At 53.5% G+C, this 19,252-nt stretch overlaps 2 protein-coding genes and 1 long non-coding RNA gene across 4 annotated transcripts; 1 reads left to right on the plus strand and 2 right to left on the minus strand.

Moving 5' to 3' along the window:
* Positions 1-1,853: 1,853 nt before the first annotated feature.
* LOC141570658 (uncharacterized) lies at positions 1,854-7,090 on the minus strand. 2 transcript variants are annotated; one of them, XR_016020746.1, is made up of 4 exons: positions 6,736-7,090; positions 5,656-5,874; positions 4,588-4,680; positions 1,854-3,813 (listed from the first exon to the last, which is right to left on the minus strand). It is a non-coding gene; the product is annotated as an uncharacterized LOC141570658 (long non-coding RNA). The 2 variants fall into 2 exon arrangements; XR_016020745.1 differs by having other exon boundaries at positions 1,854-4,680.
* Positions 7,091-11,912: 4,822 nt separating this feature from the next.
* On the plus strand, positions 11,913-13,598 carry CLDN4 (claudin 4). Its single transcript, XM_019754934.3, has one exon. The coding sequence runs from the start codon at positions 12,158-12,160 to the stop codon at positions 12,785-12,787; it is 630 nt and encodes a 209-aa protein (XP_019610493.1). The 5' UTR covers positions 11,913-12,157; the 3' UTR covers positions 12,788-13,598.
* An 828-nt stretch (positions 13,599-14,426) lies between these two features.
* METTL27 (methyltransferase like 27) lies at positions 14,427-18,510 on the minus strand. The gene is given in 7 exon segments (XM_074328428.2): positions 14,427-14,716; positions 14,718-14,838; positions 16,424-16,516; positions 16,878-17,013; positions 17,229-17,357; positions 17,951-18,074; positions 18,382-18,510. Coding segments are annotated over 6 exon segments (729 nt in total). The 5' UTR covers position 18,074; positions 18,382-18,510; the 3' UTR covers positions 14,427-14,589.
* Between the last annotated feature and the right edge of the window lie 742 nt (positions 18,511-19,252).

The following is a 19,252-nucleotide window of genomic DNA, read 5'->3' on the forward strand; positions in this document are numbered from 1 at the left end:
ACAGTTCTGGGTTCAAATCCTGTTTCTACAAGCTGTGGGCTCCTGGGAAGTCACTTAAATGCTCCACGCATCACTTTCTTCACTGGTAGAATGGGCTTGTAGTCTCGATCGCGGTGTCCTGGTTAACAGGGGTTAACAGAGGTTGTTTGGGGCCTGCCTGGCACCCGACAAGCCTTTGAAAAGTGCTAATTGTTATTATTTGTAAAGCAGGTTTGTTGAGATAAAATTCACATGTCTTATAATTCACCCATTTAAAGTGTGTAATTCAATGGCTTTTAGTACATTCACAGAGTTATGCAACCATCACGAGTCAGTTTTAGAATATTTTCATGTTCACCGCCAGCCCTAAGCCGCTAATCTATTTTTTGTCTCTATGGATTTGCCTATTCTAGACATTTCATGTAAACAGAATCATACAATGTGTGCCCTTTTATGTCTGGCTTTGTCCAATTAGCACAATGTTTTCAAGGTTCGTTCATGTTGTAGCATGTATCAGTGCTTCATTTCTTTTATGGCTGACAAATAATTTCAATGTATGGGCGCAGCACATTTGGTTGATTCATTAATCCATTGGTGGCTACTTGGTTGCGTCCACTTTTTGGCTATTAGAAAAGTGCTTCTATGAACATTCAGATAGTTATTATTATTAATGTTATAGCCTTATCCTCCAACAAAAGAGGCCTGAGCTCCCCTGCCTGGCCAGAGCACAGAGAAGACAGAGAACCCACAGGGTTGTTTTGTACCAGACTCATCCCAAAGGGAGACTTGAGGAGGCAGAGAGGTAGGGTGGGGGAGCCACTTCCCCACCAGCAGGGAAACTCAGGGTACATGGTGCTGGGTCAGGTGCTGGGGAGAGACCAGGGCATCAGTGAACATGGGGTTGGGGACACAGGAGCCAGGAAAGCCCTTGTATGTGTGTTTGTGGGGTGGGGGTGGGCAGTACCTTTGTGATCCAGTACCCTCTGGAGCCTTGGCAGGGTGGTTGAATGGGCTGGAATGGGGAAGCCAGGCCGGAGGAACTCTCTCCCTGCCGGACAGATGGCACGTGGGCTGCTGCTGTCCCCACTCAGGCTCCACTGTACCTCAGCATCTCACCCTGGCCTGACTGGCTGGAGGATTCAGGCCTCACCACTCTCTACCTCCCACCTTACCCACCCTCTCCTCACTCCCCTCCCCCACCTTCTAGGCCTCTCATCCTGCAGCACCTCTTCCAGGCCTCACCCCTTTGCACATGTGGTTCCCTCACCTGGAAAGTGGGTTCCCCTTACCCACTCACCTGACTGGTCCCTTCTTAATTTTTCTCTCAACTTTTTATTTTTAAGAATTTAAAACCTACAGAAAAGTTACAAGAATAGTGCAACGAACATTTATATACCCTTTTACCCATTGTTAACATTTTGCCACATTTGCACACTCTCTTTTCCCTCCCTATGCACTTTTTTTCTGAACCATTTGAAAGTTACATGAATACGCCATTACAGTTGACTGCTCAATACTTCAGCATCCATCTCCTAAGGACAGGATATTCCCCATTAGAGGTTCTGGAACATAAGCAAGGCTGAGTACTTAGACCTGGCTGCTGGGTGCCCCTTCACTGCCCAAGCGTGAACCAGGAGGGCTCCCTGGGGGCACTTAGGCTAGCTTGTTTTCTTTTCTTCTCTCTTCTTTTCTCTCCTCTCCTCTCCTCTCCTCTCCTCTCCTCTCCTCTCCTCTCCTCTCCTCTCCTCTCCTCTCCTCTCCTCTCCTCTCCTCTCCCCTCCCCTCCCCTCCCCTCCCCTCCCCTCCCCTCCCCTCCCTCCCTCCCTCCCTCCCTCCCTCCCTCCCTCCCTCCCTCCCTCCCTCCCTTCCTTCCTTCTTTCTTTCCTTCCTTTCTTTCTTTTTCTTCTTTCCTTTTAAAAATAGACTTTATTTTTTAGAACAGTTTTAGATTTACAGAAAAATTAAGAGGATAGTACAGAGTTTTCATATAATCCCCACACCTAGTTTTCCTGTCATTAACATCTCATATTCCTGTGGCACATTTGTTTCAATTAATGAGCCAATATTGTACATTATTATTTACATTATTATTAACAAAAGTCCATGCTTTACACTGATTTCCAGTTTTTATCTAATGACCTTTTTCTGTCCCAGGACCGCATCCAGGATACCATGTTACATTTAGTCATTATGTCTCCTTAGGCTCCTCTTGGCTTCAAGTTTCTCAGACTTTCCTTGTTTCTGATGACCTTGACAGTTTTGAGGAGTTCTGGTCAGATATATTATAGGATGCTCTTCTACTGGGATTTGTTTGATGTTTTTCTCATGATTAGACTGGAGTTACGGTTTTGGGGATGAAGATCATGGAGGGAAAGTGCCATTTTTTCACACTATATCAAGAATATATATATTATCAGCATGATTTACGGCTATTGATGTTGACCTTGATCACCTGGCTGAGACATGTTTGTCAGGTTTCTCCACTGTAAAGTTACTCTTTGTTCCTCCTTTTCATACTGTCCTCTTTGAAAGGAAGTCACTGCGTAGCCCACGTGTAAGGAGGGGATATACTCCCTTTCCATGAGGGTGCAGTATCTACTGGTACATACATTCTTTGGAACTTTTCTGCATGGGAGATTTGTCTCTTCTCCTCCATTTATTTATTTAGTCAACCATTTATTTATATTAATATCTGGCTTCTTTTTTTTACTCTTGTTCAGTAATAATAATTCAGTAACCTGTCATTGATGCATATTCTGATACACACAGGGAAGAAGCCAGAGAAGAGGAAATCACTGTCCTTGCCCTCAAGGAACTCCCAGCCTAGCTCCACAGCCACACAGTGTAGCAGGTACTCTGATGGGGGTGATCACAAGCATTTGGGGGAGCCCAGAGGCAGTCCCTGAGCAGCCTTGGAGCTGGGGTTCGAAGGATGGGACGGGGTTTCCCATATGGCAAAATCTTGAGTGGGCACCTCAGGCAGAGGCCTGGTGTGTGCAAAGCCTAGCGGACCTGAGAGGGACACTGTGCTCAAAGCTGAGGGACCAGTGGCTGGTGGGGATGGTGGCCAGGCAGGATGTCAGGATATCAGGATGTGAAGTAGGGGAAAAAGGCTGGGCCAGACCATGGCAGGCTTCAGTATCCACACCTAGGGTCAGACTTCATCTCACTTGCTCAGGGAATCCTGGAAAGACTTCAGTGGGTGAGTGTGTGGCAAAAGGTCACTGTGGCTTCCACGTGAAGAGTGAGGCCTCAGGAGGCCAGTGAGGAGGCTGAGGAAACAATGGCTGGTGTGAGTGAAATTATTGCCATAGAAATGTGTGTTTGTTCTCTCCCCTTCCCGTTTCCAGCAGCAACTGGCCAAGCTTTGGACTGGGGTGGGGTGGAAAGAGAGGCAGGGCAGAGGCAGAGGCTCTATGTGAGCTTGACCGAGAGCCCGGGTTTGGTGTTTCCAGAGTGGGAACAGAGAGGAAGGATGGAGAAGATGTTCCTCCATTGGCAGACAATGATTAGGGACTGTGAGTCACTTGAGAGTGTGTGGTATGGGGGAACCTCTTACTAGGTGCCGGGCACTATTCATAGGAACAAAAGGTGGGACCTTTTAGTTGATGGCTGCACGGCTCCTGACCAATGATTTCTGAATCCTCGGTGTGGCTGGGAGGCCAGAGCCCCAGGCCCTGAAGGGCTCTCACTGACGGGAGCCTGGAGGTTTCCATGGCAGCCAGGGCTTGGCAGTGGCTGGACAAAGAGCGACTTCCCAGTGTCCTGGGACCTGGAATATCCCTCATCAGAATAGGAGCTTCAGAAAAGACCAAGCTGGAAAGTCCTGCCCGCCTGCTGAGATGGCAAAAAACTGGAATGAAGTTGATTGAAAATAAAGAAACATGGGTGTGCACCCATGGATGAATGAATAAAGAAGATATGGTACATTTATACAATGTAATAGTACTCAGCAATAAAAAAAAAAAAATGAAATCTTGCCATTTGCAACAACGTGGATGGACCTAGAGGGTAGTATCCTAAGTGAAATAAGTCAGACAGAGAAAGACAATGATTTCACTTGTATGTGGAATCTACAAAAGCAAACAAACAAACTAAACTAAACAGAAACAGCACAATATGTCGATAATATCATAATAACTATGTACGATGACTGATGGTCATTAGACTGATGGTGGTGATCACATTGTAAGGTATACAAATGTCGAATCACTATGTTGTACACCTGAAACTAAGAAAGTATTGTATGTCAACTATAATTAAAAATAAAAGAAACACGGGACCCTCGTACACTCAGGTGTGTGGTGGGAACTTCATATGGCCTGGGTGAAGTGTGGGGGTGGACAGCTATAGAGTGATGCTGAGGGGTAGTGACACCAAGCCAGTGGCAGCTGGCCAGCCCTTTGGACATCTGCAGCTTCCTCAGATCAGCTGGAGAGAAGCAGGGAGTATATGGATAGAGGGAGGGAGGGAGAGAGTGAGGGTGTGAGTGAGTGAGTGAGTGAGTGAGCGCTGGGAGTGAGCACTCAGGCATACGTCAGAAGTTCAAACATGTACGTTAAGCCCTGCTATAAAAAGAACATTAAAAATAAAAAAAGCAAGCCTAACCTCAAGCATGGCTGTTCCCGGCTTGGCCCCGCCTCCTGCTCCCCAGCTGATGGTGCAGGGTGTGCCCTTCCTTGGGGCTAGCCTGATCCGGACCTGGGAGCCAGAAAGGAATGAGGGTCGGTGGGTGCATGTGGCAGTAAGGCAAAGATCTGGCAGCTGGACTTCCGGGCCCCAAGAAGGCAAGGGGTGGGTATCTGTGTGTGTCAGGAATGGTCTCGGTGATGTCCACCCATCCGTGCCAGGAGGCATGGAGCAGGAGGGAGGCTGGAGGAGGCCTCTGCCCTGGGAGGAAGGGTGATATAATGTCTGAGTCAGCTGGGGCTGGGCATTGATGATCCCTGGATCTCTGGGTTTTGTCCCCAGCCTGTCACCACTGACTCACTGCCTGAGAGTCCTGTCACCACTGGCTGCCTGCCTGAGAGTCCCCTGGTCACCTGCTGGTTTCTCTCTCTCTCTCTCTCTCTCTCTCTCTCTCTCTCTCTCTCTCTCTCTCTCTCTCTGTGTCATGGAAGCAGAAACAGCTTCTTTGTCAGCTGTCGTCATCAGGTGTATGCCCTGCCTAGGCTTCTTGGAGGAAAGGGTTGCTGGGCTCCAGGATCCTCTGGGGCTATCACCTGTGAGGTGGAGAGGAAGCAGATTGGGATGACTGCCACCTCCACCCCTGGCTCTGCCCACTAGAAACAGGCCTGTTCTGGCCCTGGGGCTGTGGGCTGCTCTGGGTGACTGGGATGGTCGTGGGTCAAGATGCCCCCTCAGTGAAGCCTCACCTCGTCTGTCCTGAGGCTCCATCATCCACCCAAAAGCAGGGCAGCTCCCTGTCTCTTCCCCTCCAATCAACCTGCCCCACTGGCCCAGGTACTTCCCCACAAGTCACAGCTGGACAAGCCTGTCCTTGCTCAAAGCCTGTCTATGGCTCCCCTGTGCCCCCAAGCTTCTGGGCTGGGCACTTGAGGCCTTTCCTGATGTGCCCAACTTGCTTTCCAGTCCAGCTCCAGACCCTGCCTCTGCCCCTTGCCACTCCCCTTTTTGGAGAACTCTCTCTTCATAAGCTTCCAAGCTTCTTCTTACCCTTCAGGTATCCTTCCCACCTGCCACCTCCTCCAGGAAGCCTGCCCCGGGCCTCAGGTGGAGCTGACCGTTTCTTCTCTGGAGTTTACACAGAGCTGGCTTCTCTGGTGTCAGGAGTTGTCTATTTAGATGGGGTGGGGAGGCTGAAGGACAGACATCAGCCTGATTCTCTGCTGAGCTCCATGCCCAGCCCTGGCCCAGTACAGGTACTCAGTATATCTTTCATGAAAGAATAAAATAAGAAACAAAAGAAGAGTAATAAATGAGAGGTAGGTGCAGAGGATAAGTCCCAGAGTCAGGCAAGGCTGGGTGTGAATCCTGGTCTTGTCATTATTCCGGTGGCCCTAGAATGTCTCATCAGCAATCAGAGCCTTAGTTTTCTCATCTCTAAAATGGGAATGATAATGCCCTGCATGGCTTTGTAGTAAGATAAAATGATTTCTTGTAATACTAAGGCACCTAGCCAAGTGCTTGGCCTATAGCAGGTGCTCAAAAAGTGTTTGCTGACCAACTGATTTAGGGAGGATGGGAGGAGGCTTCCCTAGCTGGGGAGGGATGGGCCTGGGCAGGATTGACAACTCCATCAGATTAGAGGGCCCCCAGGAATCCCCTGGCCTTCAGGGTCTCTCCTTCTACTGTTTCTGGAAAGTTGAAGACACGACCATCAGAGAAAGGGGCTGCCCTGAAGTGAGGTAGGGGGAGCAGGAGGGAGGGGTGGGGTGGGTAGGATGGAGGTCTTATGTCTGGAGCCTGGGATGGACCTCTCTGAGAAGTAGGGAAGTAGCCTAGGAAGGGCTGGCCAGCTGTGTGGGATGGCAAGGAAGACCAAGGTCATGCATGAATATGGGGCTTTTGAAACCACCAGACAGAAAGTGGAATCGGATGTTCAATTTAATGGAAAGTAATTTAAAAACTTACTCAGTCCCATCCTCTCTTTAAGCCTCCACCTCTTCCCCCCATCTGAGCCCCACTCTCTAAGGCTATTCACTGAACTCCCATCCCCCTCACTCAGCCCCTACCACGCTGTGAACCCATCTCCCATCCTTCTGTCTTGTCTCTAGAAGTGCCCTCTGTGCCTACCTGGACTGTGGAATTCCAGCCAGCATGCAGCAGTGTGACCTTGCTTCTCTTCCTTGGAAACTTCCCAGACAAGGCCACCCCACCCCCACCTTCTCCCTCAGCCCACGTGGGGCCCAGTCTGGGGGCAGCACTTGCTCAGCCAGTCTGGCCAGCCAGGCAGCCAGGCCTGTGCAATCAGGTCTGTCATTACCCTGTCCAGGGCCAAGTGAGAGAATGGCCACTGGTGTTAGCTGCTGGGCTGAGGCCTGGGGGCTACCTGCTCAGCCTGGACTGGACCTCCACTTCTGAGACCAGAGCCTGTGGCTTTCTGGGGCTTGCACTGGTTCCCCTGTCAAGGTGGCCAGAAGAATCTCAGTGGGCTGAGTGGGTCCAGCTCCCAGGGCCTTTACTCTGTCTTCACTGAACCTCCTGGTGCCTGGGAGGGAGGGTTGTCATCCTCTTTACCCAGATGAGGAAATTAGTTGAGAGTTTAATTCTATTGCCCAGTGTCACAGAACTGGTAGTGGCAGAGCTGGGACTCGACCTACGGAGGGCTGAGGTCATGTCAGATGAAAGTCATAGAGGGGCCACCACATCTTCCCGAAGATTCTGAAGATCCCAGCCTGGGGGCCCAGCCCTCCCAGCCGGTGCTGGGTCCGCCCTGGGGAAATCCCCTGGCTGCCAGAGCCATGTAGGAGGTGGCCAGTCCACACCCGCCCGGGTCTGGAATTGTCCGCCTGTGTTTGCTGTAAGATTCCAGGAGATCTGCCTTCTGGAACAATACAGGGACGTGGCTCTGAAATGATTTGGTGACACAATCTTTACACAATCTTGACTATGATCTCCCACTGCAGATTATTTACTAGAATTAAAAAAAAATGATAACTTAATGGCATTTTCTCTGGTTAAGAAAAGAACAGGATCTTGACTTGTGTCTGTGGGCTGAGAAGTTAGTGAACTCTGGCAAATATAGTTTTCAACCAACTCCCAGCTAGACTAATTTTTAAGCTGAGGGTGAGGTTGCTTTCTTTTTTTCTTCAATTCTACAAGGATATTTATTATATCCTTAAATATATTTTTAATATTTTTCTTCTGATTTTGTAAGGATGAAAATGTATAGTGGGGAGGTATAACTTTAAGTTGGCACCAGCTCCCCTGACTTTAGTCTTCCAATTCGCAGACGATAAGGAATAAAGGTCCCGGGACCTGTGTCCATTGGGCCCTTCTGAGATTCTTCTGGCCGCCCTGGCAGGGGTCTGGCAAGCCAGGCGCAGGTCCTGGGCTCAGAACATAGCAGGACAGCTCAAGGTGGGATGGGGAACTTTATCTGCCCCTTTCCTAGGGCCATCCGGGCAGCTGAATGCAGGGCAGTGTGTGTGTGTGTGTGTGTGTGTGTGTGTGTGTGTGTGTGTGTGTGTGATTAAGGACTTGGCTGAGCCCCTGGGGTTCTGGGGACAGAGGGCTGAGAAGCCCTAGCTCCTGCCTGGTACATCCGGTGTGAGGAGGAACTGTGCCATGAACTGGGCTCCTTTCTCCCCTCACGGTACTTCTTCAGCTCACAAAGTATTTGCATATCTTTATCTCCTTTCACAATTGTCCTAGACAGGGGAGGGGTGCTCATGGAGGGGTGCTCATGTCCTCTTACAAAGAGGGGCTTACAAAGAGGGGAAGGGATTAAAGAGGGGAAGGGAAAGTTGAGGCTGACCAGAAGAGGAAGTTGAGGCTGAGGGGAAGGGGAAGTTGAGGCTCAGAGATGGGAACTCCCTGAGATCACAGGTGGTAATATGATTATGGAATGAGGAGGGATGGGAAAAAGGGAAAGGCACACGCATTGGTGTGGTAGATAAGAGGGCTGTCCTTCATGAAATCCAGCATGTAGGATATAATTCTTCCCCCCCACCTTTTTCTGCCTCCCCTCCCCCCCACCCCAGTTCAAGCTGTTGTTTCTCAGTCTATTTGTGTAGGACACAGCTCCCTGGCCCATGCTAGTGTTATGAGCCTTGCGCTCCCCCAGCTGAGGCAGCTGGTCGCCAGTCGTCAATCAGCTGCTCACAGCAGCTCATGGCAGCTCTCACCGACTGCCGGCCACTCATACTGACTGCCGGCCACTCCTGGTAGCTCCTGGTAGCTCATGGCAGCTCACAGCAGTTCATGCCGAGAGCTCCAGCAGCTCACTGCAGCCCAGCTCCAAGGGGAGCCGTTGTTCACAATCTTAGCTGTAGAGGGCCCATGTGGGAATCGAACTGGTGACCTTGGTGTTAGGAACATGGTGCTCCAACCACCTAAGCCACCAGGCTGGCCCCTAGGATATAATTCTATTGGCATCAGATTGTACAGTGTATGTTGGCAGAAAGAGGAAGAAATAAGTGCTAACACTGACCTTCCTGCCCCCAGAGCAAAGGTGATGAAAATGAATGCAGACACATTATAAAGTGTCACAGTAAAAAGCCGTCTGAGCCGTTGGGAGGGACAGGCTCAAGGAGGCAGAGTGGGTGCAGGAAAAGTGCCTCGGCTTTGCTGGCATTTTTCCTGCCCCAGGTGGGGGAGACACAGGCAGTGGCTGCTGGGATAAATACAGCATCAACAAATATCTGTCCAGCTCCACTCAAGTGCAGAGCTGCTCACTGCTCCCCTAAAACCCACCTCCTGCTCCTCCTTCACACCTGAGCTCCCTGAAGACTTCCCCTGCCCTGGGCCTGTCCTTTGCCTGGGCCCCTCCTCTACCTGCCCTCCCCCTAGTTCTCCACCTAGCCCCCACCTCCGCTGTGCTTGGCTGGGCTGGGCTGGGAAGGATACCTCCTTAGTCACTTCTGTTGAGCCACAGATGGAAAGTTCTAGGGCTTGCATGTTTCACTTCCCCCACTTCTGCTTTTCCAAGTGCCAGTTGGCTGTGTCCCAGGAGAACAGGACAGGATGTTGGAGGCAGTGGGAGCAGGGTTGGGGTGGGGGGCTGGCCATCTGGCCAACTCACTTCTGCTTTCAGAAAGCTAGCTGAAGGGCTGGGACAATGGGTAAGGGGCACCTGGGTAAGGAGACTCCAGTGATGGAGTGCCCACCTGGTCCTGGGCAAGCCCCCCTGGGGCCTCAGTTTACCCATTTGTGTAAAGGCAATAAGAGTCTCTGCTCTGTGTACTGACAGGGAAGGTGTGATGAGGTCATCGAAGGAAAGCACTTATGTTAATCTTAAAGTGTAGTTATCTCTGCTGTTCAGCCCACAGGCCTCCCTGCCTGCTGTTCCTCAGAGCCTTGTAAGGTAAATCCCAGGGAGGTGTGCTCTAGGCAGAAAGCATCCCTGTTTGGTTGGTGTGTGTGCCTGTGGGGAGAAAGGTGTGGGAGTGTGGGGGAGGCTGCTGGGAACCTGGAGAAGGCCTCCTATGTTATTGAGCACCCTGAGCATTAATTGAGCACCTACTATGTGTCAACCCTGTGTGGAGTTCTGAGGTTGAATAAGGCATTGCTTCTGTCCTCCAGGAGCCCTAGCCTAGTAGAGGAGCAGGGTGTTTACTAGGAAACAAATACAAGAGCTCCACTTCTCCGGCACGCTAAATTGTCCCCGCCAGCCCTGTTTCATCAGGCAGCCAACATACCCATCTCAAATGCCTCCCATGTGCTGAGAGCTCATAGATGGCTTCAACCAAAATCACGAATGCGTGATGGTTTTCCTGCAGGAAGATGGAGGTCCACAAGTCTTGGTTGGAATTGGATGCACAGCCACCCCACGGTGCCAAATGCAGTGCTGAACAAAGCTGAGGCTCAGGGACATTTTGGAGCCCTGGCTCCTGAGCTCCTCCCTGCCCCCTGCATGGTCGGGAAGAGAGACACTCAGCGACCATATGGAGGGTGAGAGGTTCCCCTGATACAGCTGGGATGAGCCCCAGCCACTTTCTGTCACCCCCATAATGCCCCTTTCCTCTAGGTCCCCTCAGCTCCCTGCCCTGAACCAGGTCCTTTTAGATTCTGGACCCCCTGCCCTGTTTTCACCTTCTCTCTGTTGTTTCCTGAAACACCTTTATGAAAGGTGTTTGGAGATCTCTCAGCCTGCTCATCCCTGTACCTCTGCATAGCCCCAGGCTTGGGCTCAGTGACACTTGAGACAGAGATTTCTGGCCCTTTCACTGCGGCCCTTCCCCCACTACCCCAGCGTCTCTGGTCAGACTGGATTCCTTTGGTTCTCAGAACAGCTGCATTTCCCCACCTGGTGGTACCTTTGCCCTAGGTGTTCTCTCTCCTCCGAATCCTACTTCACCCAGTCCTGCATGGAGATTTCTGTCATCAGTGCCTCTGCAGTATGACCCAAGAATTCAGTGCCCCTTCCTGTCAAGCCCCCTCCCCAGCACCCCGGCCTCCACCCCAATCTGAATTCTCTTGCCCCTTTGAAGTCTCATGGGACTTTGCACCCCTCCTGGCTTTTATCTGACCGACCTACTGCTTTCTGTGTCTTCACAGAGTAAACACCCATTTGCCGGGCTGATGTCCCCAGAGTCTGGCCCATGGCTTGCTCTTGGTGACCGCCCCCACCCAGGGGACAGGCTGCCTTCCTTCTTTGGCTGAAAGGGCATCACCTCCAAGGCCCCCTTCTCTGGCAGGGCTGGAAGCTAGTAGTGGTAGTGAGGGATGGGGAGGGTGGGTGACAGGACTCCTGGCCTCCCAGCGCCTCATTCTTCCAAACTGGACCTCATCAGGCCAATGCTAAGACTGCTGGTGAGGCAAATGAATGGATGATGAGAATCTTAACAGTAGTGACGGGGCAGTGGTGAAGGTGCTAAGCACGCAGCAACAGTAAACAAGGCTCTTTGACCTTCCCAGGACTTCATCCTCAGACCATCTTCCGGATGCTTCCCACCCCTGTCTGCCCATCTAAGCCTGGAATAAGGGCCCCCTAGGGTGTGGGGACTCTGATCTTCAGGCCCCCAACCTGGCTGGGTCTGGCTGCCTCCCCTGCCCTGGGCATGTCCAGGTGGCGTGGGCTGTGACTCAGTGTCTGTCTCCTGGCTGACCTCAGCATGGGGCTGGGGGCAGAGGCAGAGGACAGTTTCCTCTGAGATTGTGACTCAGGGGCCCAGGGCTGGGGCCTCAAAGTGCCTTTGTTGTGTTGGCCTGGGCTCAGGAATCCAGAGAAACTGGTCAGGGGGAGGTTCCCAGGAACAGAAACCACTCCCTCTTTCCGCCCCCTCCCCGAGCCATATAACCGCCCTAAGCTCTAGCTTGAGAGCGAGTGGCAGCTGTCGGCAGGAAGGAAGCAGTCTGGTCACGCTCGCTGGACTTTGTTGCTGGTTATTGGGAGAGATACTTGGTGGCTGCCACAACTGGCTTTGTCTCTGGACTCGAGTGAAAAGGCTCCTTGTGGACACTGAGTGTCCATCCTCAGCACTTGGATTTCTACAGCCCCCAGGCCCGGATCTCAGAAGCCTTCCAGATTCTAGACCCCAGCAGACGCCGAGCCATGGCTTCCATGGGGCTACAGGTGATGGGCATTGCGCTGGCCGTGCTGGGCTGGCTGGGCGCCATACTGAGCTGCGCGCTGCCCATGTGGCGCGTGACAGCCTTCATCGGCAGCAACATCGTCACGTCGCAGACCATCTGGGAGGGCCTGTGGATGAATTGCGTGGTGCAGAGCACCGGCCAGATGCAGTGCAAGGTGTACGACTCCATGCTGGCGCTGCCACAGGACCTGCAGGCGGCCCGTGCCCTCATCGTCGTCTGTATCATCCTGGCTGTGCTGGGCGTGCTGCTGTCCGTGGTGGGTGGCAAGTGCACCAACTGCCTGGAGGATGAAAGCGCCAAAGCCAAGACCATGATTGTGGCGGGCGTGGTGTTCCTACTGGCCGGCCTGCTGGTGATGGTGCCAGTGTCCTGGACGGCCAACACCATCATCCGCGACTTCTACAACCCCCTGGTGGCCGCTGGCCAGAAGCGGGAGATCGGCGCCTCGCTTTATGTGGGCTGGGCGGCCGCAGGCCTGATGATGCTCGGTGGGGCCCTGCTCTGCTGCAACTGCCCACCCCGCACCGAAAAGCCCTACTCCGCCAAGTACTCCGCCGCTCGCTCCGCCCCCGCCAGCAACTACGTGTAAGGTGCAGCTGCTCAACTCTGCAGGTCAGCTTTGTTTCTCCCTGGACTGAGCTCAGCGTGGCCTGCCAGGGACTGGGCAAACAGGAACTGAGCCAGGCCGATGGCCGGCAGCCCTCAGCCCCTCCTGGACCCCTCGGACACCTTCCCAAGGCCTCCTCTACATTAACAAGGATGAACTGAGACTACCGAATCACCCTCCTCTGAATGGCAGGTCGATACAGGGGAGGGGGTGGCAGCAACAGGGAGCGGCAGTGGAGCGGGGAGCTGGCTCTTGCTGGCAGGACAGCTCAGCCTTGACTCTGCTTGGGCTCTGCCTCTGAGTGGATGCCCTGCCCACGTCCCTGTTGCCACTGTCCCCTTCTTTGATCTTCCCCACTGCCTTTAACTGCATCCTGTAGAAACCTGTGGCACTGAGATTGGTTGGGGACTCTCGCCTACCTGCGTGAGGAGCCCAGAGTTGACAGACAGGTTTAGAGGGGAGGGGTGAAGGTTTTACAAACTGGTTTGGGTAGTGATGGGGGAGGGGGCCATAGAGGTGGCCCTGACTACCTACCTGTACCCCTTCCTGCCTGTCCTGCAGCCTCAGCACAAGTACCCTGGGGCCCTCAAGACTGGCCACCTCTGGATTTGCAGTCCCTGCGAAGGTCACTGGTCAGCCTGGGGCAGGGGGAATGGTCTCTCTCTGGACTTTATCCCAGGAAGCCCTGGAACTTTCCCCTACTATCTCTGTGGTTTCTGTTTTGTAATTTAAGATCTATTTGTCACGGTAATTACTATTATTTTCTACAATAAATGGGACCTGTGCACAGGAACTTGGTATGTTTTTGGTTTCATCTGTGGAGGTGGGCAGGGAAGGGCTGGAGGCCTGGGCAGGGTGTCAGTGCATGGCAGGACCGCTGTACTAGTGCCAGGACGGGAACACTTACACTGGTTTTGGCAAATTGTGAAAAAATCACACTGGCCCGGCCTTTGGAAACACCTTGTTCAAGCCCTTCATCTGTTAGAGGGTGAAACCCACACACAGGAAACTGTGTGCCCGGAACCCTGAAGTGTTGGCGACTCCAGGAGTGAGATCATGAGAACACCCAGCCCCGGGGGGTGGGCCACCTGTTGTCTCCCCATCTTTGTTGGGCAGCCAGGATAGTCTGCTTACCCTCCAGGTCCCCACTTCCTGGCCTTTGCTCAGGCTGTCCCTGCCCTTGGTCTGGAATGTCCTTTTTTCTTTCTCCACCCCTCTGAATCCTGCTTATCCTGAAGGCTCAGCTCTGAACCTCCTCCCCCATGAAGACGTCCCACGGTCCCATTTGGAGGAATTATCACCAGCCCTGTTTCCGGGGCAGCCTTCAAGCCACACCCTGCGATTCGTGTTCTGATCCCTTTAGAGAAGAGGAAACCGAGTCCTGGATATGTGAAAGTGTTTGGCCAAGGCCCAGATTCGGAAGTGTGGATTTTCTGGTCCGTAAGCTATAGGTGAAAGGACCCACCACTCTGGGAGGGGCCATAAAGTCACATCAATGACCCTATCAGGCCTGGATCAGGGACAACTCCTGGTGGGGGCCCTCTCTGTCCTACCTTTTCTCACTTCTGCCCTCCACAGGGAGGTCACACTTTCCTGGGGTGAGAGAACTACAGAGCCAGAGTCCTGTCGCCCCTTCTGGGACTCATTTAATAGGCAGAGATCTTCTGAGGGGCAGCGTTGGCACAGAGGCTCCCTTTTACAAATGAAGTGCAGAAGGCTCAAGGACAGGCCTGGCTGAGGCCATGTGGAGGGTCAGAGGCCAGCCGGGGGCTGAGCACTGGGCCTCACTCCCTCCACCTCGGCCACCTCCTGCTTTCGGTATAGGTAGACAATGCCGGAGATGAAGCCATCACTGTCAGAAGTGCCAGACACCACCTCGAGCTGAGAGGTGGCCAGTTCCCACCGGTCCACAGGCCAGGCCACGAGGCGTTCCCACTCCCTGGCCTGCTCCAGCCTGTCCAGGGTGGCCTCCAGTTCCTCTTTGTATCGAAGGTTGGATGGGTTGGTCCTGGTGGTCAGACACACTAGACCACCTGGGGAGGGAAGAAGAGGGGCGGGGAGAGGGAATTGAGTGGGGGAGGAGCAGGAACCAAAGTTCCAGGTTTCAGGCCTGCCCCTGCCTGGGAAGGTAGTCCTCTTTCCTTCAGCCTCATGTCCTGAAGGACACAAACTCTCCCAGCTTTGTCCCCAGGTCAGCCTTTTGCCATTCCTAAGCCTTTAGTGCTCACTCTTCCTGCCCCCAGGAATACCCTCTACTTTCTCAGCTTGAGGGCCTCCTATGTACCCTTTAAGGCCCAAGTATCTTTTAAACTGGGAATTCTTATTTCCCCGGGCAGAGGTGGCTCTCTCCTTACTGCTCACCCAGCCCTTCTACTGGAGGCTATGGTTGTGTCTGGATGCACAGGTAGGAAGGTCCAAGGCTTTGGACCTTGGGCAAGTCCTTTCACCTCTCTGAATCTGTTTCCCAGCTTGCAGAGTGGGGTTAATTATTTACCCTGTCTCACAGGAAGGCCGGTGCAGTCAGTAAAGCACTGGCTTGAATGACCTCGTCCCTTCAAATATTCTCCAGGCACCCATAGCATGCCTAGTATGGACTCAGGTATATTTAGGAGAGACTGTTCTCTGGAAGGCTTCCTGGAGGAAGGGGTGAGGAGAAGCAGGGCCCTGCTGGTGGAGGGGGTCTCCATGAGAGGAAAGGCTCTGAAGGAGGGGAGTCTGTGACATGTGGGCAGGCAGGCAGGGCTCTGGCCAGCTGAGGGGCCTGGTAACACAGGCTGGGCTAGGAGGACTGGTCCTTATTGATTTAAACGATGGCAGTTTCCTGTCCTGAGCCCAATCATTACCTCTCCCTCTGACCCACCAATACCTCTGCATCTGTCAGCCTCCGTGGTTCAGAAGCCTGCTGCCCAGACCTGCCCAGGCTCAGCCACAGCCCCTGCTGGGCCATGTCAGGGTTAGTGGGGCAGGGAGAAAGTGTGATCTTGCAGGGGTAGGGGCACCTTTGGGGCTTCCTGATCCTGTCCTCTAGCCAGGTCAGTGCCTCACGCTCCTCACGCTCCATTACTTTCCTTTCTGCCTGTGACTTCACTTAGGCTGTGTCCCTGTGTGAACTGCTCTCACTCCCATCTCAGCCCTGGGAACTGACTCCCTTCTTTGAAGTCTCAGAGCACTGAACACGCACAGCTCTCGTGGGCCAATCTTGAGCCTGGTGTTTTTCCCCTGGTCCCTTCCTGGGACACAGTGGATTGGTGATCAAGGCCAGAGGGCAGGGTATGTACCTTCTCCCTAGAGCCAAGGCTAGTACAGGGCAAGGCACATAGTAGGAGCTCAATAATCAGCTCCATTTCACTGATGAGGAAACTGAGACCAGGAAAAAGAAAGAGACTCACCTAATAGCTGTCCATGAGTTAGTGAGGAAGCTAGAAGATGAGGGGACTGAACTGAGGCCCTACTAGATGCCAGGACTGAAGCAAAAGCCTTAGAGACATTATTTTATCCAGTGTGACCCAAGTAAGGGGCAGGACTCTGTCCCTTACTTGGCCTCAGGAATTCTGAGGCCTGTGTCTGTGGGGGTGCGGAGGGGAAGGTGTGCGTAAGGTTGGACAGGCTGCTTCTCACCTGGCTTGGTAACTCGCAGGAGCTCAGGTATCGCACTGCAGGGCACCTGGCCATCACTGAGGGCACCCACCATTAGCACTGCATCGAAGGTCCCTGTGTGGGGTGTGTGGATGTGATGTGGTAGTTTGTCTTCGGTGTAGCCTCAGAACACCCTGGAGGATGGTACCCATGTGGGGCCTGGGGAGGGACCAGTGTCTGTAGGACTCAGATCCTGTGGGGAACATGGCAGGTATGGCCCAGTCCCGGGCTGAGGTCAGATTATGGGATGGAAGGCTCAGAGTAAGGGGCTCGGCGAGGCACTGAGGGGCTCAGACGGGAATGAGGGCTCAGTATGGGAAGGGGCTCATGAAAGGATCAGCAAGAGGGGTGGAGATTTCATAAGAGAGAGGGGCGCTGTGAAGGTGCGCTTGGTCAGAGGGTGGGCCTTGGGGTGTTGGGCTAGGAGGGGAAGTACCTTCGGGGCTGGGCAGAGGCTCCTGGCCCAGGGTGCAGAGGCTGAGGTGCTGGTAAAGGCCACGGGCCCGGGCCTGTTCCAACATCCCAGGGCTCCCATCCACCCCATGAAGCTGGAGGAAGCCCCGAGCCTGCAGCTGGGGTAGAAGGATTCAGTCACAGTTCACACCTGCCACTGCCCAGCTGGGTCCCTGCACCTCAGGGAGGGCAGTGGGCCCTGCAATGGATGTAGCCCAAGTATTTGGAACCGGTAAGTCTGAGGGGAGAGGCAGAGTTCTTGGGTCAAGGGGTGACAGGAAATTAGAACAAGTAGGGGACTGAAGAGAGGGCAGGGGATCTGGAAACGCCTCACCTCGGCAGCCACGAGGCCAGTACCACAGGCCACATCCAGGATCAGCATGGTGTGGGGCGGGCCTGGTAGGGCTTGGGTAAGGCAGTCCACTGCGAGGCGGGGGGCACGGTACTGCAGGGTGGCCACATCCTGGGAACAGAATGCTGAGTCAACTGCCACCCCATACCCCAACGTTTGGGGGACCTGTGTGGTGTGACCTAGGAGTCAGCCAGCACTAGCTGTGTGTGTGTGTGTGTGTGTGTGTGTGTGTGTGTGTTGGCAGCCTGGAGCCTGCTAGGACTACAGTGAGAGGAGACCCAGGCATAAGGTGCTGTCCTCTGCCAAAGGGCCAGGACTGGAGAATCAGCCTCCAGCCCACTGCTGGGATTTGCTCTGTTGGCCAAGGCAGTGCTCTCTGCTTAGTCCATAGTGACCCCTCCATGGAACCTCCTCCAGGCAGCCCTTCTGCCTGGACTGCAGTCCCAGAGTGGGTAAGTCTTGGCCCCTGATCTCTAGGGGCTGCCACTGTGGAGCAGTGGGTCTGGTCAGAGGGCAAGGCTGCTGTGGGTAGGCAGAAGAAGGGCCAGTCCAAGAGGGGGACAGGACTGTAAGCCTATTCCCAGGTCTCATTTCATTCTCACAAGCCATCGTGGGATGCAAGGCTACCTATTTCCACTGTACAGATAGGAAAATTGGGGCTGGGTGAGCGATGGAGGTGGAGGCAAGGACTCCCACGGGTTTACCTGGTCATAGTCCCGAGCCCAGCTATCATAAAAGTGCAGCTTGTGGGCCAGGTCAGTGATGCCGTGCGAGGCTCCGACCCGCGCCTGCACCTTGGACAGGCTCCCGTCCTCCTCCTGAGCCATCCTGCGGCGACATGGCCTCCGTGTCCTGAGACCCATCTCAACCTCCACCCCCACCTCTCCCACCCGCCGTGTCCAGGAGAGGCTGTCAGGAAGCGGCCTCTCCAGGTCACTGGGGCAATCCCATTTCACAGGCGGGGACATTGAGCACAGAAAGGGAGAGACCGGACTCCTGGAGTTCACGGGTGGCGAAGGGGAGTTCCCGCGGAGGGAGGGAGGACCTGCCCGCACTGCCTCACCCCTGACGCTGTGAGCGGGCTTCCAGCGCGCAAAGATCTCTACGGCAGTAGAGGGGGACAGACAGAACTCACCCACCGACGGTAGGGGAGCGACGGAACTCTGGATGAGGCCTGAACAGCGAGCCGGGCTCCGCCCCAACCGCCCTCGCTGATTGGCTTTCTTCTAAGAAAAACAACCCAATCAAAGGAAATCACTGGCAGCCCGCCCCTCCCCCACCAGCCAATGAGCTCAAAGTTCTTGTCCCTCCTGCAGCTTAGAAGATCGAGACTGTTTGGAGACGTTTTATTCCCAGTATCCAGGTGTATCAAGTGTCATTGTTCCCTCCCGGCTCCCGACGTCCTTTATGCGTTCTAACACATGAGCTTTTAGACAGTGGGAGCTTCTGAATTCTTATGGGAAAGAAATGGAGCTAGGATTAGCCTTCGTTTTTAGAACATTCACCAAGGTCTAGGCAACGCTGTCCAGTAGGACTTTCTGAGGTGATAAAAATGTTCTATTAATGTACTCTGTTCAGTATGGTAGCCGCTAACCACATGTGGCTGTTAAGCATTTGAAAAGTGGCTAGTGGTACTGAGGAACTGAGTTTCAGATTTTATTTTGTTTTAATAACTTAAATAGCCATCTGTGGCTAGTGGCTTTTGTTTTGGACAGCGTGGGGAGCCTTGCTGCTCAAGTGTGGTCCACAGACTTGCAGCATCTGGTCAGCATGATTAGCTTGCCTTGCTCCGGGGGAGGCCCTTAGCGGCGCTTGTTAGAAATGCGAATTATTGAGCCCCACTCCAGACCTACGGAATCAGAATCTGATTTCTTGGGGGCTAGGCGGGGCCCAGAAATTTGTGTCTTAACAAACTCTCCAAGTGATTTCTATGTAGCTAAAGTTTCTGAAGCACTAGCCTTTGATCCCTTGCAGGGGATCAAAGTTAGAGCAGGCAGAATTTGGAA

The sequence above is a fragment of the Rhinolophus sinicus genome, chromosome 3, assembly GCF_057876585.1.
Source record: "Rhinolophus sinicus isolate RSI-liver-muscle chromosome 3, RSI-T2T, whole genome shotgun sequence".
Taxonomy (NCBI): domain Eukaryota; kingdom Metazoa; phylum Chordata; class Mammalia; order Chiroptera; family Rhinolophidae; genus Rhinolophus; species Rhinolophus sinicus.